At 43.7% G+C, this 20,578-nt stretch overlaps 1 protein-coding gene across 18 annotated transcripts in view; it reads right to left on the bottom strand.

Annotated features, from left to right (window-relative positions):
* The window catches only part of LDB2 (LIM domain binding 2), a 451,461-nt gene that overhangs the window by 272,492 nt on the left and 158,391 nt on the right, over positions 1-20,578 (bottom strand). For all 18 annotated transcript variants that reach the window (XM_081593122.1, XM_081593193.1, XM_081591851.1 and 15 more), the window contains exon 2: positions 19,888-19,990. In XM_081593122.1, the coding sequence (XP_081449248.1) occupies positions 19,888-19,990 (103 nt within the window). The remainder of the gene's footprint in view (positions 1-19,887; positions 19,991-20,578) is intronic.

Here is a 20,578-nt window from a genome sequence, read left to right as displayed (position 1 = left end):
TGAAAAAGAACTAAAGAGCCTCTTGATGAAAGTCAAAGAGGAAAGTGAAAAAGTTGTCTTAAAACTCAACATTCAGAAAACTAAGATCATGGCATCTGGTCCCATCACTTCATGGGCAATAGATGGGGAAACAGTGGAAAGAGTGGCTGACTTTATTTTTCTGGGTTCCAAAATCACTGCAGATGGTGATTGCAGCTATGAAATTAAAAGACGCTTACTCCTTGGAAGGAAAGCTATGACCAACCTAGACAGCATATTAAAAAGCAGAGACATTACTTTGCCAACAAAGGTCCGTCTAGTCAAGGCTATGGTTGTTCTAGTAGTCATGTATGGATGTGACAGTTGGCTTATAAAGAAAGCTGAGTGCCAAAGAATTGATGCTTTTGAACTGTGGTGTTGGAGAAGACTCTTGAGAGTCCCTTGGACTAAAAGCAGATCCAACCAGTCCATCCTAAAGGAGATCAGTCCTGGGTGTTCATTGGAAGGACTGATGTTGAAGCTGAAACTCCAATATTTTGGCTACCTGATGCAAAGAACTGACTCATTTGAAAAGATCCTGATGCTGGGAAAGATTGAGGGCAGGAGGAAAAGGGAACAGCAGAGGATGAGATGGTTGGATGGCATCACCGACTCAATAGACACGGGTTGGTGTGGACAGGGAGGCCTGGCGTGCTGCAGTTCATGGGGTCGCAAAGAGTCAGACACGACTGAGCGACTGAACTGAACTGAATTATATGCCAAGTATTTTTTAACAAAAATAAATAAATCAGTTAATTAAAAAAACTATTTTTCAATTAAGTTGATTGCATTTTATATCTGAATACAAATTTTCCTACCTTTAAACATTAAAATTAAAATGAACTGTACAAGGATGTGTTCATTACTTGGATTAAACAAGGAACATGAAATTAAAGATTCATGGGATAACACAGTTCAATACGTGTGATTAGTGGAAACAAAATGTTTAAAATGTTAAAGTTGGAATTGGAGACAGGAAAGGGCTGGAAGTGATTTCACCGTGCAATCTCAATAAATATTTCTTGGTTTTGTCTCATGAGCACTAAACAGGGACATCTAACATTTGAAAGAAACTAACATTTGAAAGAAATCAGCTTTGTTTTTGAGTCTCTAAAGAGCAGTTTTCATCATTTCTTCTGCTGGCAGACACCCAGCTGTTTAAATTCTTCTTTTGTCTTGTTGTGTTTGGTTATATTCCCTCTTACACTGCCCTAAACAGGTCACTTGTGAGCCCTGGAGGCTTGGAGGTGTCTCGAGCGATGCGTTCTCTGCTATCAGTCGCTTAGCTACATTGCACGTCCTTTGTTCTTTGCCCACCGATCAGTCCCACCAGGGTTCCAATAGTGTGAGCTGTTCTTTTGATTGTCCTTCCTTATCCTTTGCTCTTCCTGCTGCTCAAATCAGCACGCTGGGGACAGACTCCCGAGCATTCGGCATCAGTCTGATTTTTGTCTCATGCTAATGCTGTACTTGTCTAAAACCACTCAGGGACCTCTCAGGCACAACCCCTCCTTAGGCTTGTCTCTGCCTTTGGAGAACTATATCCTGCAGGACATTTACTGATGTATACAAATAGGCATTTTTCCCCTATAGAAAGAGATATCCTCATCTGTCCATCTGTCCTAGAGGCATATTTTCATTCATAGTTTGATAGACATTTCAGTTCTAATGATGACTTGGACTATCTCTTTATTGTTATCTCTGTATTGTATTTATACTTAAAAAAAAAATCTTATCTTCTCGATCCTAAATGTAACATTCTGTAACAAGTCTAAAACGCACAGCACATCTGAGAAATGCCCGGCTAGGGAAGACTCTCCCTATCAGAAAGGGCTGGACCTCAGTTCAGCCCTTTAAAAAATGCATCATGGGAATTTCCTGGCAGTCCAGTGGATAGGACTCTGCACTCTTGCTGTTGTGGGGCTGGGTTCAATACCTGGTTGAGGAACTAGAATCCCACAAGCCATGCAGTGTGGCCAAAAAAAAAAAAAAGAGAGAGAGAGAGAGAAAAATAAAAGGAGTCTCATATTTAAAAAACAAAAAGTATCAACTTTCTCAAATTATCAAGATCAAAAGCATACTTTGATAATTGATAGTAGACATAATCAAGTTTTTCAAATTCTATTTCAGTTCGGATTCATATACACAAACTCATGGGACTTCTGTCCCCTCCAGGGAAGGCGAGTTCCACCTCTTACTTTGAGGCAGAACTTTTCACTTTGGAAAGCTCACTTTTTTGTGTGTGTGTGCAAGATCTTCCTTTTAAAGTGTGGTGGCTTATCAGTGTTACTTTCATCACTCGTTCTACATTATTCATTCAACTAGTTCTGGTTTATATCCAAATATTTCTGGTTTATTCACTCAACAATACTATGCTGTGCTCTGCTTAGTCACTCAGTTGTGTCCCACTCTTTGTGACCCCGTGGACTTCAGCAGGCCAGGCTCCTCTGTCCGTGGGATTCTCCAGGCATGAATACTGGAGTGGGTTGCCATGCCCTCCTCCAGGGGATCTTCCCAACCCAGGGATCAAACCCAGGTCTCCCGCATTGCAGGTGGATTCATTATTGTCTAGCCACCAGGTAAGTCCAACAAATACTATTCTGCATCAATTATGTCATCAGATGAAGCAGTGGGTAACAGTGATGAAAAGATAAAGCAGCCACAATCACCGTCTGAGGACACTGGCAGTGAGGTTCTAGCCAAACCTTGTGTAACAGATGACTGTGAACCATGAAAGCCATGTGATGGAGGAAAGGGCTACATGGCATCAGCACATACAGAAGGGGGCAATCAATCCTCTGGAGGGAACTAGGGAGAGAGGCAGACTCTGAGGGGTGAGCACTGGTACCCCAGGCAGAAAAGACAAGAAACACATCCACGCTGACCCATTCTGTTGTTGTTCAGTTGCTTAGTCATGCCCGACTCTTCACCACCCCATGGACTGCAGCACGCCAGACTTCCCTGTCCATCACCAACTCCCAGAGCTTGTTCAAACTCATGTCCATTGAGTCAGTGATGCCATCCAACCCTCTCAGCCTCTGTTGTCCCCTTCTCTTCCCACCTTTAATCTTTCCCAGCATTGGGGTGTTTTCCAGTGAGTTGGCTCTACACATCAGGTGGCCAATGGAGATATAGCTTCAGCATCAGTCCTTTCATTGAATATTCAGGGTTGATCTCCTTTAGGATTGACTGGTTTGACCTCCTTGCAGTCCAAGGGATTCTCAAGAGTCTTCTCCAACACCACAGTTCAAAAGCATCAATTCTTTGGCACTCAGCCTTCTTGATGGTGTAACTCTCACATCCGTACATGACTACTGGAAAAATCATAGCTTTGACTATACAGATCTTTGTTGGCAAAATGATGTACCTGCTGTTTGCCTGAGCGATACATGACAACTCTATGTTCATTTTAATTTGTCTCTTCTCCCAAGAGATTTTATTCATCCTTTCTAACTTGCTCAGAGAGGTTTAATTTGATGTCACCCCTGCAGAGACTGGTTTCAGCCTCTGATATGCTCTCACAGCATTCCAGATATTTTGCTTGTAGCACTCATCACAGTTGAAATTAGTTCATAATGTGTTTCTTTCTTAGCTCTCTATACCTCGAGAATCTAAGCCTAAATGATCTAGAACTATCTTGGGTCTAGATTATAAGCCTCATGAGGGCAGGAGCATTTACTGCATCTCTAGAGCAAAGCAGAAGGAGGGGCACCAAGGAACACGGTAACATGCTTATTCAACACACACATGAATGAGTGCACTCACTGCTACATGTCACAGCCTGGGGTTCTTTTAGCTCCAGCTGGTGTCACATATAGCTTACAGGATTGAACTTGTAGAAGAAATCACTTCTCCCAGGTCCTGAAGGGTCAGCAGAAGGAGGATTCAGAACCTTACAGAAAAAGGACATGTGGCCAGAATCTTCCTTCTCGATGAGCCGTTGCATGAAGAAGCAAGGGGTAGGGACTTCCCCGGTGTCCAGCGGTTAAGACTCTGCCTTCCAATGCAGGGGGCTCGGGTTCAATCCCTAGTTGGGGAACTAAGATCCCACATGGATTGTGGCCAACAAGCCAAAACATAAGACAGAAATAATACTGTAACAAATTCAATAAAGACTGTAAAAAAAAAAAAAAAAAAAGGCAGCAAAGGATATAATGGAATCAGGTAGTTCTCATCACATTCTGTATAGGAAAGCATCTGCCTGCAATGCAAGAGACCCGGGTTCGATCCCTGGGTCAGGAAGATCTCCTGGAGAAGGAAATGACAACCCACTCTAGTGTTCTTGCCTGGAAAATTCCATGGACGTAGGAACCTGGTGGGCTACAGTCCACGGGGTTGCAGAGTCGGACATGACTGAGCAACTTTCTTTCTTTCATATGCTCAAAAACCTAATAGTCTTTTAAAAACGACAGAGCAGCTCCTTAGAGCCAAGTCTCAGTTCATTTGGGCTTCCCAGGTGCCTCAGTGGTAAAGAACCCACCTGCCAAGCAGGAGACAAGGGTTTGCTCTCTGGGTTGGGAAGATCCCGTAGAGAAGGAAATAGCAACCCACTCCAGCATTCTTGTCTGTGAATCCCATGGAAAGGGGAGCCTGGCGGGCTGGGGTCGCTAAAGGGTCGGACATGACTTAGTGAATAAACACCACCACTACCTACTTTGCCTCCCTCAGGATGTGATTCTTCTGCTCTTTTCCTTCCTCACTGTCCTTGCTCACCTTGACCTCTGTCCACCTGAACTCTGCTTCCTGTTGCTGTCATGCCTCTCAAGCCCCATAGCAGGAAATCACCTATCTTCTTGGGCTTGACTGCGCACTTTATACTTGCTTGATGACATTTGGCAGAAAGTGGTGTATCATAGCTATGAACTTGTCTCATTTCCCTGGTGGGCAGACATCTAAGATGACCCCCAAGATTCTCACCCCCCGGTGGGCACACCCTGCATTATCTCCCCCCCTCCCCGTAGCACTTATGATAGTGATGAGATGTTGCTCCATGATTATGCTACATGAGATCACAGAGGCATTGTGCAGAGGTTAATAAAGTCCTTAAACAGATTAAGTTATAGAGAGACTCTTTTTGGAGGGCCTGACCTAATCAGGTGAATCCATGTCAGAAGGGAGAGATTCTCTTGATGGTCTGAAAGACCAAGTCTCCATGTTGTGCAGGGGACACACTTAGGACCTCTAAATACTCTCTAATAATAGCCAGCAAGAAAGGGGGAACTTCAATCCTACAACCACAAAAGAACTGAATTCAGCCAATAGTCCTGAGTCTCGGAAGGGGTCACAGTTCCAACTGACATCAGTTTCAACCCTGTGAGACTCTGAGCAGAGGATCTGGTTAGCCAGTGCCTGGACTCCTGATCCTCAGAAAATGTGAAACAGCAAATGTGTTCTATTTTAAGCTGCTAAGTTTGTGGTCATTTGATATGCTGCAACAAAAAACTAAAACACCCATTCAAGAGATGATATCTAAATTTTTGCACACCATTGAATTCAAAGAATTTAGGAACATTTTCTATTGTACTTGGCTCTGAAATATTTTGAAGATGATCCAAAGAACAAAATTAAATTATACATGGTCCCTATAAGCTATGTTACTTCTAGACTCAATCCAACAAAAAAGGAGTGAAGAACTGTTAGCTAGACACTAAGTGGAATGTTGTGTTTTATAAAGAGTTGAGAGATATGAATTCGATCCTGGCTCTATCACCAAATAGCCAATTGCCTTGAATAAGTCAAAGCCAAGTCAACTTCTTGGTAGGTTATCTGTCAATATCAAAATAGCTACTAATACTCATTGGAGGTGCTGAAGCTGAAGCTCCAATACTTTGGCCACCTGATGTGAAAAACTGACTCACTGGAAAAGACCCTGATGTTAGGAAAGATTGAAGGCAGGAGGAGAAGGGGATGACAGAGGATGTGATCGTTGGATGGCATCACTGACTCGATAGACATTGAGTTTGAGCAAGCTCCCAGAGTTGATGATGGACAGGGAGGCCTGGCCTGCTGCAGTCCATGGGGTCACAAAGTGTCAGACACGACGGGGCGACTGAACTGAACTGATACTGTTGGTAAATTCTCATGCATCAGGGACTGCATGTATTTTATTTACAAATACCACCCTGCCATAGCCAGATATACTTTATGCTCATTTTATAGATGAAAATAGTGAGGTTCAGAGAGATTGGGTATAATGACCAAGGTTATCGGTTACTGCAGGACAAGGTCATAATTTGGAGGCTCTCTGTCTCACAGGTCTGGGCTATTAAAATGAGGAGTTAATGCAAGACCTTCTCCATTTGGGGCTTCCCTGATAGCTCAGTTGGTAAAGAATCCGCCTGCAATGCAGGAGATGCTGATTCAATTCCTGGGTCTGGAAGATCTGCTGGAGAAGGGATAGGCTACCCACTCCAGCATTCTTGGGCTTCCCTTGTGGTTCAGCTGGTAAAGAATTCGCCTGCAATGTGGGAGACCTAGGTTCGATCCCTGGGTTGGAAAAGGAAAGGCTACAGACTCTAGTAGGGGCTTCCCTTGTGGCTCAGACAGTAAAGCGTCTGCCTGCAATGCGGGAGACCCATGTTTGATACCTAGGTTGGAAAGATTCCCAGGAGAAGGAAATGGCAACTCACTTCAGTACTCTTGCTTGGAAAATCCCATGGATGGAGGAACCTAGTAGGCTACAGTCCACGTGGTCACAAAGAGTTGACACAACTGAGCTACTGAGTGACTTCTCCAGTTGGATCATTCTAGAGATACAGACATAACGTGATTTCCACAGCACGAGGCCACGAGAAGATTCCTCCCCCACACCTAGAAGTGAGTCACATTTGAGTTCCTGGCAGTACAAATATGTCCAGGTTTAGACAATGACACAAACCCAGTGCCCAGGCAGGGAGATTGCACAGATTTAAGGACCTGTTTACTGAGAACAACGGAAAGGAAGTCAAGCGTGAACTTTCTGAGCTTCAAAGATATTCTCAAGGCCCATTTGGGAATAAGCATAAATCTTCAAATTTATCCAAAGTTTAGCAAATTCACAATGACAAATGTAACAGTTCCTCTAAATTGAAGTTCATCTCTTGGCAGTTTTGGAGGCTTGGAGAAAATGCCAGCAACAAGGAGTTGGAAAGAAATAAATCTTTAGATTCCCTGAAAACATAGATAGTTATTATGGAAGACATATGGAGGATCCCATACTGTGCTGAAAAAGAAAATTTATAAATGTCAGCTTTGAGGCAGCAACGTTGGAAGGATTGAAGTGCTCCGCACTTAACTCTGATGGGCAAAAATATGCTGGGTGTATGTGTTCCCATGAAGAAAGAACTCTTCTTAACCTGTGCTGTTTCTGGGAGGAGCAATGAGGATAGAGGAGAAGAAGACTCCAGAATTCAGAGCAAGAGGTTAGTTTTTTTGTTTTTAAATCGAAACAAGTAACATTTAGCAGACTTAATTTTCTTGGGCTCTAAAATCACTATAGATGGTGACTGCAGCCATGAAATTAAAAGATGCTTCACCCTTGGAAGAAAAGCTATGACAAACCTAGACATTGTGTTAAAAAGCTGAGACATCGTTTTGCTGACAAAGGTCCATACAGTCAAAACTATGGTTTTTCCAGTAGTCATGTACGGATGTGATAGTTGAACCAAAAAGATGACTGAGCACCGAAGAATTGATGCTTTCAAACTGTAGTGTTGAAGAAGACTCTTGAAAGTCCCTTGGACAGCAAGGAGATCAAACCTGCCAATACTAAAGGAAATCAACCCTGAATACACATCGGAAGGACTGATGCTGAAGCTGAAGCTCCAACACTTTGATCACCTGATGTGAAGAGGTGACTCATTGGAAAAGACCCTGATATTGGGAAAGATTGAGGGCAGGAGGAGAAGCGGGCAACAGAGGATGAGATGGTTGGAAGGCATCACCAACTCAATGGACGTGAGTTTGAGCAAGCTCTGGGAGATGGTAAAGGACAGGGGAGCCTGGCATGCGGCAGTCCATGGGGTCACAAAGAATCGGACAAAACTGAGCGACTGAACAATAGCAACAGCAGCAGCAGCATTTACAAATTCTCTACTGTTTAAAAAAGATGCTGAGAAATGGGAAGAAAAATGGACCTCAATATGGACACTGACAACAAGTGAGTTGAGTTCATCTCTACGGTACAAACGGCCAGTATAATACCTTCTTCTGGGTTCATAGCAAGGATGGAATGAGGCACTGCCATCCAACCCCACTCAGCAAATATGAGCCATGGTCCCCCTCTTCCTCCCTTACAGAGACAGGCACTGAGGGTGCAGAGGTGACTACGGTCCAGTCTTTTCCCTCCATGAGCTTTCAGACATTCCTGATTTATGAAAGGCATTTATAAACTGCAAACCATGATTAGAACACTTGTCATTTGAACTCACTCACTAATCCAGGAAGTTACTGTTGGCCACATTTTAAAAACATCAAGGCAAGAATCCATGAGGGTTATCTCTCTCTTTCCTTTTTGGCAAATTAGAAGATCAGAGCAAGAAGTACTTACTTTGGCCTAAAAATTGGAGTTGGTAACCGTCTTCTTTTTTAGGCAAAACCACAGCTAATATTGGAGTATCTTGATTTTTTTCCCCTTTCCAAAGGGAAAGAAGTAATAAATAAAACTGGAATGCAAAACCAGGGAAAGTAGGAAGCGAAATGGTCTCATACACATTTCTCATTTCCCTGGGGATGGGTCTTCTCTTTGCCTTCTGGAAGCTCTGAGTAGGGATGGTGCCAATTAAACAGTGCCCAGTTGGACTTCTCAGGTGGCACAGTGTGTGTAACGAATTCTCCTGCCAGTGCAGGAGATGCAAGAGACTCGGGTTGTATACCTGGGTCAGGAAGATCCCCTGGAGAAGGAAATGGCAACGTGCTCCAGTATTCTTGCCTGGGAAGTCCCATGAATACAGGAACCTGGTGGGCTACAGTCCATGGGGTCACAAAGAATTGGACATGACAGCGTGTGTGCGTGTGTGGGTGCATACACATGTGTGCGTACACACACACACACACACACACACACACACACACACACACACACACACACAGTTGGCAACAAAGCCCAGAGCTGAGAATGGAGAAAATACAGTTGGAAGCATCAGCTGTCAACAGATGAAATGGCCCCTCAGGAAACAAATTACAAACATCTACTGAGAAACTCTTGAGAGTCCCTTGGACTGCAAGGGGATCCAACCAGTCCATCCTAAGGGAGATCAGTCCTGGGTGGTCACTGGAAAGACTGATGTTGAAGCTGAAACTCCAATAGTTTGGCCACCTCACCCAAAGAGTTGACTCATTTGAAAAGACCCTGATGCTGGGAAGGATTGGGGGCAGGAGGAGAAGGGGACGACAGAGGATGAGATCATTGGATGGCATCACCGACTCGATGGACGTGAGTTTGGGTGGACTCCGGGAGCTGGTGATGGACAGGGAGGCCTGGCGTTCATGGGGTCGCAAAGAGTTGGACACGACTGAGCGACTGAACTGACTGAGAAATACCTGACTTCTCAGAACTTCCATAACTAATGTCAATGAGGCAATGCTGAAGAGGAGTCTGCGTTTAATAGATCTTTTAATATTTTCACAGCTGGGCCTGCTTGCATGGAGCTGGTGGGCCATTTTCTTAACTAAGGTGTGGCGCTGGTCTGACATTAGTTTAACAAGGTAATTATCAAGTGAAGAATAGCAGTCGCACTGCTGTGAACCTGAATAATGACGCTCATAATTACTGATTTTGGGCCCATCTTTAAAAAAAATAATAGAGCGCTATGTACTAAAGCATTTTATAGGAAATACATTCAGGTACAGTGTGTAGAAGTACAGGGAACTATTAAAGATGTAATTAGTAGTTTCTTTACATAATCAGTCAAACATCGTTTATCATTTCTCTTACAGTCCTATTGAAAAGAAGCAAATAAGCGTAGGAACATTAAGTTAGGTCGGGAAGATCCCCTGGAGAAGGGAATGGCTACCCACTGCAGTATTCTTGCCTGGAGAATTCCAGGAGAGAGGAACCTGGTGGGTTACAGTCCCTGGGGTTGCAAAGAGTTGGACACAACTGAGCAATTACCACTAACATACAGGCAACCTGGAAAAGCTGATAATTATTATTATTTTAAAGGTTGAAAGTTGAAGCGCCCTAAATGCCTCGGTTGAAAACTGAGTAAGCGCTATTGACTTGATCAAATGCCAACACTTCTTCACATGTATGATGTGACCAACATTTCCAAGGGAAGCGTTTCTTGGGCAAATACATCTCTCAGGTAACTAACGTCAGTCTTCAGAATATATTCAAAGTTTGCATCAATTCTGAAACAACACACAAATAGTCAGCCTTTTACTGAGAAACATCTTAAGTGGTTGATTTTTACCTGGAATATGAGAGCAACATGGAGATACCATATATGTCTGTGAAGCAATATCGTCTCAAGCATTACTGACTAAGCTTCCTCATAATTTGATTTTAGAACTTCTGTCTTTCCACTGTCGTCAGTATAAGTAACCCATTCTTGCATAGCGAATGACGTGTTTTTCAAAGTTAAAAAAAAAAAAAAAGACAGTCAAATTCCAAATCAGATTATTCAAAGGCAGGGTTAAGTAAGACACATATATTTTTAGAAAAGTCTTTAAAAAGTAATGTGATGCTCTGATTGCTATATATAATATGGGGACTTTGTCTCACGAAAAGGGAGTGGCTTTATCACTAGGCTCCCAGGTGACCTTCTTCCTCCTTCTACAGATCTTCAGAATGATTATTAAAGTTGACTGCTGTCAATTTCAAGTCCTCCTGACTTATTGAAAACCCAAAGATAATGCTGCATCAGGGAAGTTCTCATCAAAGAATACATTAAAGGCAGCACCAACTGGGAAAGGATCAACTTCATAAAAATAAATAAGCACATTATAATGGTTATGCGAAGTGAATTCTCTTGGAATGAATAATAAAAGCAAAATACATGTAGGCACTAAGTTCTGTAAGCTCCTGAATTTAAATATTCCAAAACAACCACCTTGATTAAACAGTAAATAATGAAAAACACTCCAGTGGGTGATTTTGTCATAGAACCTCTATATTCTTAACGAAATACACATGAACATTGTTTAATACGGTTATAGAAGAATGCTAATTTAACCTGACTTCAACAAATGCTTTATTTTATCCCATTTGCATAAATTAGGTGCTCTCACAACCTGCAAACGTAACACAATGGTGAAGATGAAACTACACACTGGTTTGTGGGGGAGGGTGCTTCAAGTCAGCTCATGTCACTAAATAAGACCTTCACAAACCAGTATTGTACCAAGGAAATACTGCATACATGCCAGTTTAACACTGAGTTTTCAAAATGTTTTATGTTGAAAATAATATCAATGCTACATTGAGATGTAGAATCTAAAAATGTGATGGTGAGCATTAATAAGAACAGGTTTATAGGGCTTCCCTGGTGGTGTAGTGGTTAAGAATCTGCCTTGAATACAGAGAACACCGGTCCGACCCCTGGTCTGGGAAGATCCCACAGGCTATGGGGCAGCTAAGCCCGCATGCCACAGCTAGAGAGATGTCCTCAAGCAACAGTGAAGACCCAGGGCAGCCATCAGTTAATTCTTTTTTTTTTTCATTATTTTTTTTTAAAAAAAGAACAGGTTAATAAACAGAGGCGTAGGGCAGCAATAAGAAAAAAATCTAGCTAAGATCCACTAATAGTCAAGTCCTAGAAGCAACAGCTCACTAGACTTTCAGCTCCACCCAGACAAGAACTTTTGTTCATCCAACTCCTTATCATAAGGGCACAGGTGGATGACATGTGGAAAGTCCTTGAGAAAGGTTAAATAAATAAATAGGTATTTCAACTGCAGTTATGTCCAGTAAGATCCATTCAATAAGGAGATTTAAGTACGGTTGCTGAGGACTACTTATTCTATGAAATTCGGTGACACAATCGGACTTGCCAGGAAGGTTGGCAGACTGTGTACTGAAATACTCTACTAAAGGGAATAAAGGAACTATCCTTTATATTAACGCCAAAGTGAAAGTGAAAGTCACTCAGTTGTGTCCAACTTTTTGCGATCCCATGGACTATATAGTCCATGGAATTCTCCAGGCCAGACTACTGGAGTGGGTTGCCGTTCCCTTCTCCAGGGGATCTTCCCAACCCAGGAATTGAACTGGAATCTCCTGCATTGCAGGCAGATTCTTTACCAGCTGAGCTGCCAGGGAAGTAGTATTAATGCCAAGTGACTGGCATATCACAGGTTTAACTCATTCTCTTATTCATCCATCCATCCATTTATCCAAGCAATAAACATTTGCTGTGTGTTTTTCATGGACAGCACTAAGCTAAGATACGTTTTACTTAATCTTATTTAATCCCTGATAGCTCAGTTGGTAAACAATCTGCCTGCAAAGCAGGAGACCAGTTCAATTCCTGGGTCGGGAAGATCCCCTGGAGAAGGGATAGGCTACCCTCTCCAGTATGGGTCTCTAAATGATAGCTACACAATCCTGTGACAAAGTTTATTTTCTTGGGCTCCAAAATAACTGCAGATGGTGATGCAGCCACAAAATTAAAAGACGCTTGCTCCTCGGAAGAAAAGTATGACAAATTTAGTGTATTCAAAAGCAGAGACATCACTTTGCTGGCAAAGGTCTGTATAGTCAAAGTTATGGTTTTTCCAGTAGTCATGTATGGATGCGAGAGTTGGACCATAAAGAAGGCTGAGCACCAAAGAATTGATGCTTTCAAATTGTGGTGCTGGAGAAGATTCTTGAGAGTTCCTTGGACAGCCAGGAGATCAAATTAGTCAGTCCTAAATGACTCAATGGACATGGGTTTGCGTGAACTCCAGGAGTTGGTGATGGACAGGGAGGTCTGGCGTACTGTGGTTCATGGGGTCCCAAAGAGTTGGACACAACTGAGCGACTGAACTGAACTGAACTGAAAGGAAATCAACCCTGAAAATTCTTTGGAAGGACTGATGCTGAAGCTGAAACTCCAATAGTTTGGCCACCTGATGCAGAGTCGACTCATTGGAAAATACCCTGATGCTGGGAAAGATTGAGCGTAGGAAGAGAAGGGCATGACAGAGGATGAGATGGAACATATAGAATCTAGAAAAATGGTATTGATGACCTATTTTCAGGGAAGGAATGGAGACACAGATGTAGAGAATGGACTTGTGGACACAGCGCAGGAGGGAGAGCGTGGGACGAACGGAGAAAGTAGCATGGACATATGCACACTATCAGGTGTAAGACGGATAGCTAGTGAGAAGCTCCTGTGTAGCACAGGGAGCCCAGTCTTGCCCTGTCTGATGACCTGGAGGGATGGCTGGGGGGAGGGGAGGGAGGTTAGGGAGGGAAGCGATGTGTGTATAATTATGGCTGATTCACACTGTTGTACAGCAGAAGCCAACACAACGTTGCAAAATTTTTTTTTAAATAAAATATTCTTTAGTTGAAGAATAAAAAAAAGAAAGAAAATATATAGGTGTACTACTAAAAAAAATACCCATGTTGGTATCCTAATAGTTATTAAGTGTGGTGTCAAAATGCTAATTCAAGGAATCATTTTCCCAGAAACATATTTTTAATCATGTAATGTGATATTGCAGAGAGAAAAAGAAAGTGGGGGAAAATGTTTTCAGAATTCTGATATAGCAAGCACAATAAAAACACAGCTGGACAAGGTGAACCAATATAAATCAGGAAAAAAAAAATAGCAACCAGAGATAGGCAAGCTACTCGGGCCTTATAGAATTTCTCTACCTTAAGGGCACACATCCAGATACACCTCACATAAAAACACATATTACAAGACAAAACTGAAGACATGAGTCAATATCGCAGTGCCATCAGAATTTTCAGAATAAAGGGGAAATGGGGAAAAAAATGTAAAAGAGAAGTAAGATGTGTAGAAACTGCTCCACAGAGGGGCCAATGTACAGGCCTTCACACATCTAGTGGGACTTGATGACTAAGGAAAACAGCACGGAGAGTGATGGCATGTCCCCAGACAACTTTCTTCTTTTGGCCAGTGAAATAAATGAAGCCCCAGAAGCCACAGAGGAAACAAAAATAGTCTTCGGCTCATGTGACTGTAAAGGTGTGCGGTCCTGCCAGAAACCTTTACTCTGGAAGGAACATGGGACTCAGCATCATATGAGTTGTAAGACGGCAAATTACTGGGACCCATCACCCTCAAATTACAAACTATATTTAAAGGATTAGCAACGACTGTGTTATCTGAGTTGCCCTTGATCTCACTCTAGAGGCGGAGGTACGCTCATTGGAATTCAACTGACAAACAACAGCTGTTTATGGAGCATTTTCTGTGTGCTGGAAACTCTGCTAAGAAATTTACACGCATCATCTCATCAAACCCTCACTTTGCAAAGGAGGCCGCTGACGCTTCAAAAGTGACTTGGACCAAATCACACAGGTAGTAAAAGACAAGGTGGCACAGTGGTAAAGGATCCACCTGCCAACGCAAGAGATGCTGGGGACATGGGTTTGATCCCTGTATTGGGAAGACTTCCCTGGAGAAGGAAATGACAACCCACTTTAGTATTCTTGCCTGGAAAATTCCGTGGACAGGGGAGCCTGGCAGGCTACAGTCCATGGGGTCCCAAAGAGTCAGACATGACAGAGCATACATGCGTGAACTCTGTCCAAATGAGTTGAAGCTGGGATCAAGTAGCTTTACAGTAACCAAGTAAAAGACAAAGGTGGGTCTGAACCCAGGTGTCAGACCCAGAACTCCTGCCTGAGCCACACACCTCTCCCTAAAATTAAGACAATGAGAAGTGTCCTCAAATAAGATGGCATTTTAGTATTTGCATCAGCCCTTCCCACCAAATTTCCAAAGCAAGGCCAACCTGGACATAGTGTAGAGTTTGGAGTCTTCAGCCCCCAAAGCCCAGAGCCCACACACACTCAGTCGCTCTTCACTTCCTCTCCCTCTTCACTCTCCAGCGATGACTGTGGGTTTTCTGCACTGGGAAGCCTGGCAGGAGGTGGTCACTTCAATGCTGCATTTCAGCAGGAATTGCCCAGCAAAGCTGTCTGTGGGCTCCCTGATGCCCAGCGAGCCCTAGGTACATGATAAGGACTTGACCACGGCAAGGCTCTCCAATGCACAGAAATTGCAGTGATGCCCAAGCTGTGCACTGTTATCAGTAATAATAGTGAGGACTTCCCTGGCAGTCCAGTGGTTAAGAATCCGCCTTCCAATGCAGGGGACGTGGGTTTGATCCCTGGTCTGAGAACTAAGACCCCACATGCCTTGGGGCAACTAAGCCCACAGGCTACAACTACTGAGTCCTCACTCTCTGGAGCTCACGCGCCACATCTAGAGAAGCCTGCACACCACAAGGAAAGATTTTGCATGCCCCAATTAAGACCGGATGCATCCAAAGAAATAAAAGTGAAAGTGTTAGTGGCTCAGTCATGTCCGACTCTTGGCGACCCCAAGGACTGTAGCCCACCTAGCTCCTCTGTCCGTGGAATGTTCCAGGCAAGAACACTGGCGTGCATAAGCAATTCCTTCTCTAGGTGATCTTCCCAACCCAGGGATGGAACCCAGGTCTCCTGCACTGCAGGCAGATTTTTTACCCTTTGAGTCACAAAAGAAGCCCTAAATAAATAAATAAATATTTTAAAAAATAATAGTGCTGACTGCCACATTCTTCAAATGCTCCAAGGGTCTTTGATCATTTTATCTCCTTTAATTTTCACCACAAGCCAGTGATGATAGTATTGAGTCCATTTTACAGATGAGGAAGTAGAGGTTCTGTTTAATAATCAAAGCATAAGTTAAGACTCAAGAATGTTCACATTGAACCCTTGTGTGCTTTCCACTGTTGAATATATCCAACTGGCTCCCAACGTCTCCACTGTCTCCATGGAACACAGGAGAACTTTCTCCATGAGTCTTCTCCTGAATGAAACGGGAATCACGTATTTCCTATAGATGAAGAATACAGCCATTGTGACCCTGGACGTTAACCTAGGTCTCTTTAGGGGTTTAACCAGCGTCTTTACCAAAAGTGTCTGTGCTGGTCACCAGGAGCTGGGGAGACTGCATGCACAGTTCTGCTCCGTGCCCAGAAAAGGTGCAGAGGAAAACCCATCCTCGCTTGATACTAACGGTGAGCAGTGACCTAAGAATGGTCACTTCCATACAAGATGGAGGAGAAAATCACGCACCACGCTGGACTTAGAATTGCAAAACGAGCGTGCAGAGGGCTCTGCCATCCCCTCCCTCTTCTCACTTGTCTTCTCCGTCAAGTAAGACACATTATTTATTTGTGACTGGTGTTTTCAGAAATGTGTGCATTGACAAATGCATTTCTTCCCCCTCTGCGGTGGGAGATGAAAGGGTAGGATGGGGTAGGGTGGGGTGCCCTGACTCTGACTTTGGAGGTGGTCAGCCTGAGGCCTCACGACTCACCAGGTGGGGCTCTGGGGGTCAAGGAAGGCTCCACTTCCAGAAAAGACACTCTTCAGCTCTCCTGGTCTTTAACCATGGACTTGCTGACCAAGAGGGAATCTCTTCCGCCTGGCCCTCTTCCCCATTTGAGAGTCCACCTCACCCAAAAAGAAACCACCTCCCTGGACTGTGGGTTTCTCCAGCTGCTGGGAAAACACCTTTAGGATGGCTCACGTGGCAGTGGCAGGCACATGACCTCAGGCACTGCACAGCCCGATGGCAGACATTTTCCAGTAACTCTGTTCCTCTGCGTCCTCTCCTTATCAACTACACCCCAGTCTTCTAGGAAGACAGCAGCAGTCTCCATCGGCAGTCCCGATCATATCCGACCTGGGGAGGGAGCCCACTCCCATCAGGAGAGTAGGGACCCGGGTGGATGGAGCAACAGGGGCTTTCTAAAAGGCAGAGTAATGGGACTTCACTGGCAGGCCAGTGGTTAGGACTTCTCAGTTCCAATGCAGGAGACAGGAGTTTGATCTCTGGTCGGAGAACTAAGATCCTGGATGCCACGCAGCCACAAAATAAATAATAAATGGGAGGGTAGTGTATCTTCCCAAACATAATTACTTTCTGAATTATTATATGATTACATTTCCCCCTCCCAGTGCAGTTCAGTTCAGTTGCTCAGTTGTGTCCGACGTTGCGACCCCATGGACTGCAGCACGCCAGGCTGTCCATCACCAACTCCCAGAGCTTGCTCAAACTCATATCCATCCAGTCGGTGATGCCACCTAACCATCTCATCCCCCTCTCAACCATACAACTTAAAAAAGATCCAACCACATCCTAAAGCTTATTTGAAAACCCAGCAGAGCCCTTTGGTTTGAGTTCTCCCCATTTAAAGGGCAAAGACCTCGGTAAGGGGATGGTTTTGCCAGCATTCTGTTTGGTGGTATAAAATTTTCCCCCAAAATGTCCATTCATAGAGTCATTTAATGAGTATTTATTGGGTACCTCTCTTGTGCCAGTTTCTGTACTAACTTGAGAATTCAGCAATAAATAAAACAAAGCCCCAGTGCACAGAGAGATAACATTCTAATCAGGATGACAGGCTACAAATAAACAAGTAAACACATATTACAGGATTTACGGTAGCTTACAGATACGATCTATTAGAGCTGAGAGACCCTCTGACTGAGATAGGGAGGGAGAAGGAAAAGTTTTTTTTCTAGTAAGGGTTAAGTAAACCTCACCTGGAATATTTCTTGGTGCTTAGAATGAAAGTAATTTGCAGAAATGTCTTACATATATAAATGTAATAGCCAAGTCCTACTTTCCCCCTCAGAAATACACAGCTCTCAGCTTCCTGCAAGGTGTCAAGAAAAGTCTGCAGCCCCCAGCATGGGGCCAGTGTGCGTTTTCCCTGCCTGGACCGCCAACGGGTTAAGGTGGCCGCAAGATGCTTGGAGCGCTGCATAAACAGCGCGTGTCAGACGTTCCAAGCATCCTTCATCTTCCCTATCTCCTGGTCCTCGGCTGTCAGTCAGCTGTCACCAGCCTGCACATCAGCAGCGAGCGCACATCACCCGACTGTCAGCAAAGCAGCTGATGAGACTCGGCTCCAGACTGTCAATCATCTTTGTTTCTCTCTGCCGCTCGGGAAATATTTTGGCTCAGAGAAACAAAGAAGCCTGGGCAACAATGGCTCGGTGTCAGGCAGGCACTCCTGTACGTGACTATAAGATCTTCAACGAGCCCTGATCATGCCTCACCCCCCAAATGATGTTGGGGTCAGAGAATCTGTTTTATTAGTAATTCCAGTTTCCCGAGCAGACCCTGATGGATTCACACACACACAAACACAAATAAGCACTGGAACACGAAACAATGATAACTTGAAGTTATCTGAGCTTATGCCTCAGAAAAAATATAAGGCTCAGAGGATGGATGACTGCTTGGTTCGAAATTATTCATCATTGAGCAGGCAGGCTTTTGGGGAGAGAGTAACTGTTGGATTGCTGAGTTCATTTATCTCCGAGGGAATTCTGAGATAGTAGCTTCAACTCTTCCACTCTCTGGGGTGTGAGCAGGTTGGGAGCACCCACACACAGAAAAGCCAGCGAACTCATTAGGACCCCGGTGAAGTGGGTCTGCTGGCGCTTGCAACAGGCGTCCTTATGTCGAATGTAAAGACATTCTGGAACAGCCCCTTGTCTGGCACAGCAGCTGCCCCTCTCATACAAAACATGTATTGACCATGTCCCCCACCTCTAAAAGCTTTCAATATACAAATCTAAAGAGACGCTCCTGGCTCTGTGCTTCCGCTGAGCAAGCCAGTTTGCCACTTTTGCAAAATCACCATGTATGTATTGGCATAATTAATCAACTCATCTTGCAATAGATCCAAATAATAAGTTATCTGAACCCCTGTAACATTAGGAAAAAAATACACTTATTGCGGACTAATTGCTTCGCAATACATTTAGAAACTGTCAGATCTTTTCATGGTGTTTATCAAGACCGCTATTACCTATCAATTACCCAATGCTCTGAACCGACCCATTTGTACATCCTGTGACTGCTCCCATTATCAGCTCCGTGTTTGTGACATTTGGGATGTTTTAACCTCTGATAGACAGATCCTTTCCTACTGCACAATGCTGATTTCTGAAATCCCATCTCTCGCTGATCTAACCGGACATTAATTGCTTTTGTGCTGATGTATCTATGCCTCTTGGTCTTCTAGCATAACTAGCAAATCTCATCTCTGACAAGTTGGCTGAACCTAATCAGGACAGATCAGCTGTTACCCAAGGTGCCACAGGCTGTAATTTGTGGTTCTTTACAGAGTTATCACTCGCCGGAAAGACAAGGAACTATAAATTCTGTCAACAGGAACCCCAAAGTGTGTGTTCAAAGCAGCTGTGGCCTCCCCCACCCACAGGAAAACATAGCACTTGTCAAATAAATACTTGAGATAATTGATAAGAGGGGATTAGAAGGATGTGGCTGATACCGTGACTGTAAGACTTTTTTTGTTGTTGTTGTTAAGGAAACTTCAGAAGCAAAACGGTGCGTGTAAAGTATGAGTTGTCAAGGATAAAGAAGGTTTGCAGGGAAGGGAGGGGTGACAACTGTCCACAATTCAGCTCCCATCTATCATTGGGGAACGTGGTTCACATCTGCCTCACTCTCAAAACAGGCAAATGCCTAGACATCCTAAGCTGCAAAGGAAATCTCTTGTCACCTCTGAGTCAGGCTGCCGCCTGGTGACAATGCCTTGATCAGAGGCAGGAGGGCAGCGAATACCGTCAGCCTGTCAGCACCGCTCTATTCTCTGAAGACCCCTGTGGTTTTCATTCAGGCGCAAAAAAAAAAAAAAAAAAGAGGAAATATTAGAGAAAATAAACTGCTTTCTTACTGTATCGCTTTGGTCCATCTTCCAAACAAAATGAAAGGGTTAATGTGGCATCATCTTCAAAAAACTCGGTGGCAAACGCGTCCCACCAGAGGTTGTCGCTATCCTGCAAAGAGACAGATCATTTATTTAGCAGGCAAGAGTGGAAAATATCTCAGAGAGGAGCTGAGAAAGGGAAAAAGGCAGAAAAACCCAGTCACCAGTGGCTTGGGGCTCGGCATATGTGTGTGGGTGTTCCGGAAGGAGTGTGGGCGGGCGTGTGGTCACTCTTCAAATTAATTGCCTCAAATGGGGACCGAATTCCAATTCAATAAATGAGTTAATGCAAAGTGAATGAAAATTAATTCTGGGAGACATATTGGGGGAGATTTAATAAATATATTTTGGAATACTGTGACAGTTTTTAAGAAAAGTGTTTGCACGTAATGTAAAATGTACTCAGCCTTTTTTCACTTTGCTCTTTTAAGAGCCCGACTTTACAAACAGAAACCACAATATTACAACCAGGTTAAGGAGACTACATTTTTTAAAGATAATTTATTTAAAGAAAAAGAAAAAATTGTGTGTGGCTTGTGGCATCCCTCTATGTAAATATCCCTATGAAAGATACAGGTACTGCTACCTGGATTTATGTAGAAAGAGGAGTTTGTGCACAAGCAAACATCACATACATGTGGACTGTTCTCGAGGATTG

Source organism: Giraffa tippelskirchi, chromosome 1 (genome assembly GCF_054371585.1).
Source record: "Giraffa tippelskirchi isolate mGirTip1 chromosome 1, T2T-mGirTip1v1.2.pri, whole genome shotgun sequence".
NCBI classification, from domain to species: Eukaryota; Metazoa; Chordata; class Mammalia; order Artiodactyla; family Giraffidae; genus Giraffa; species Giraffa tippelskirchi.
Note: the sequence above shows the minus strand (reverse complement) of the source record. Positions and strands in the feature narration are given on the sequence as shown.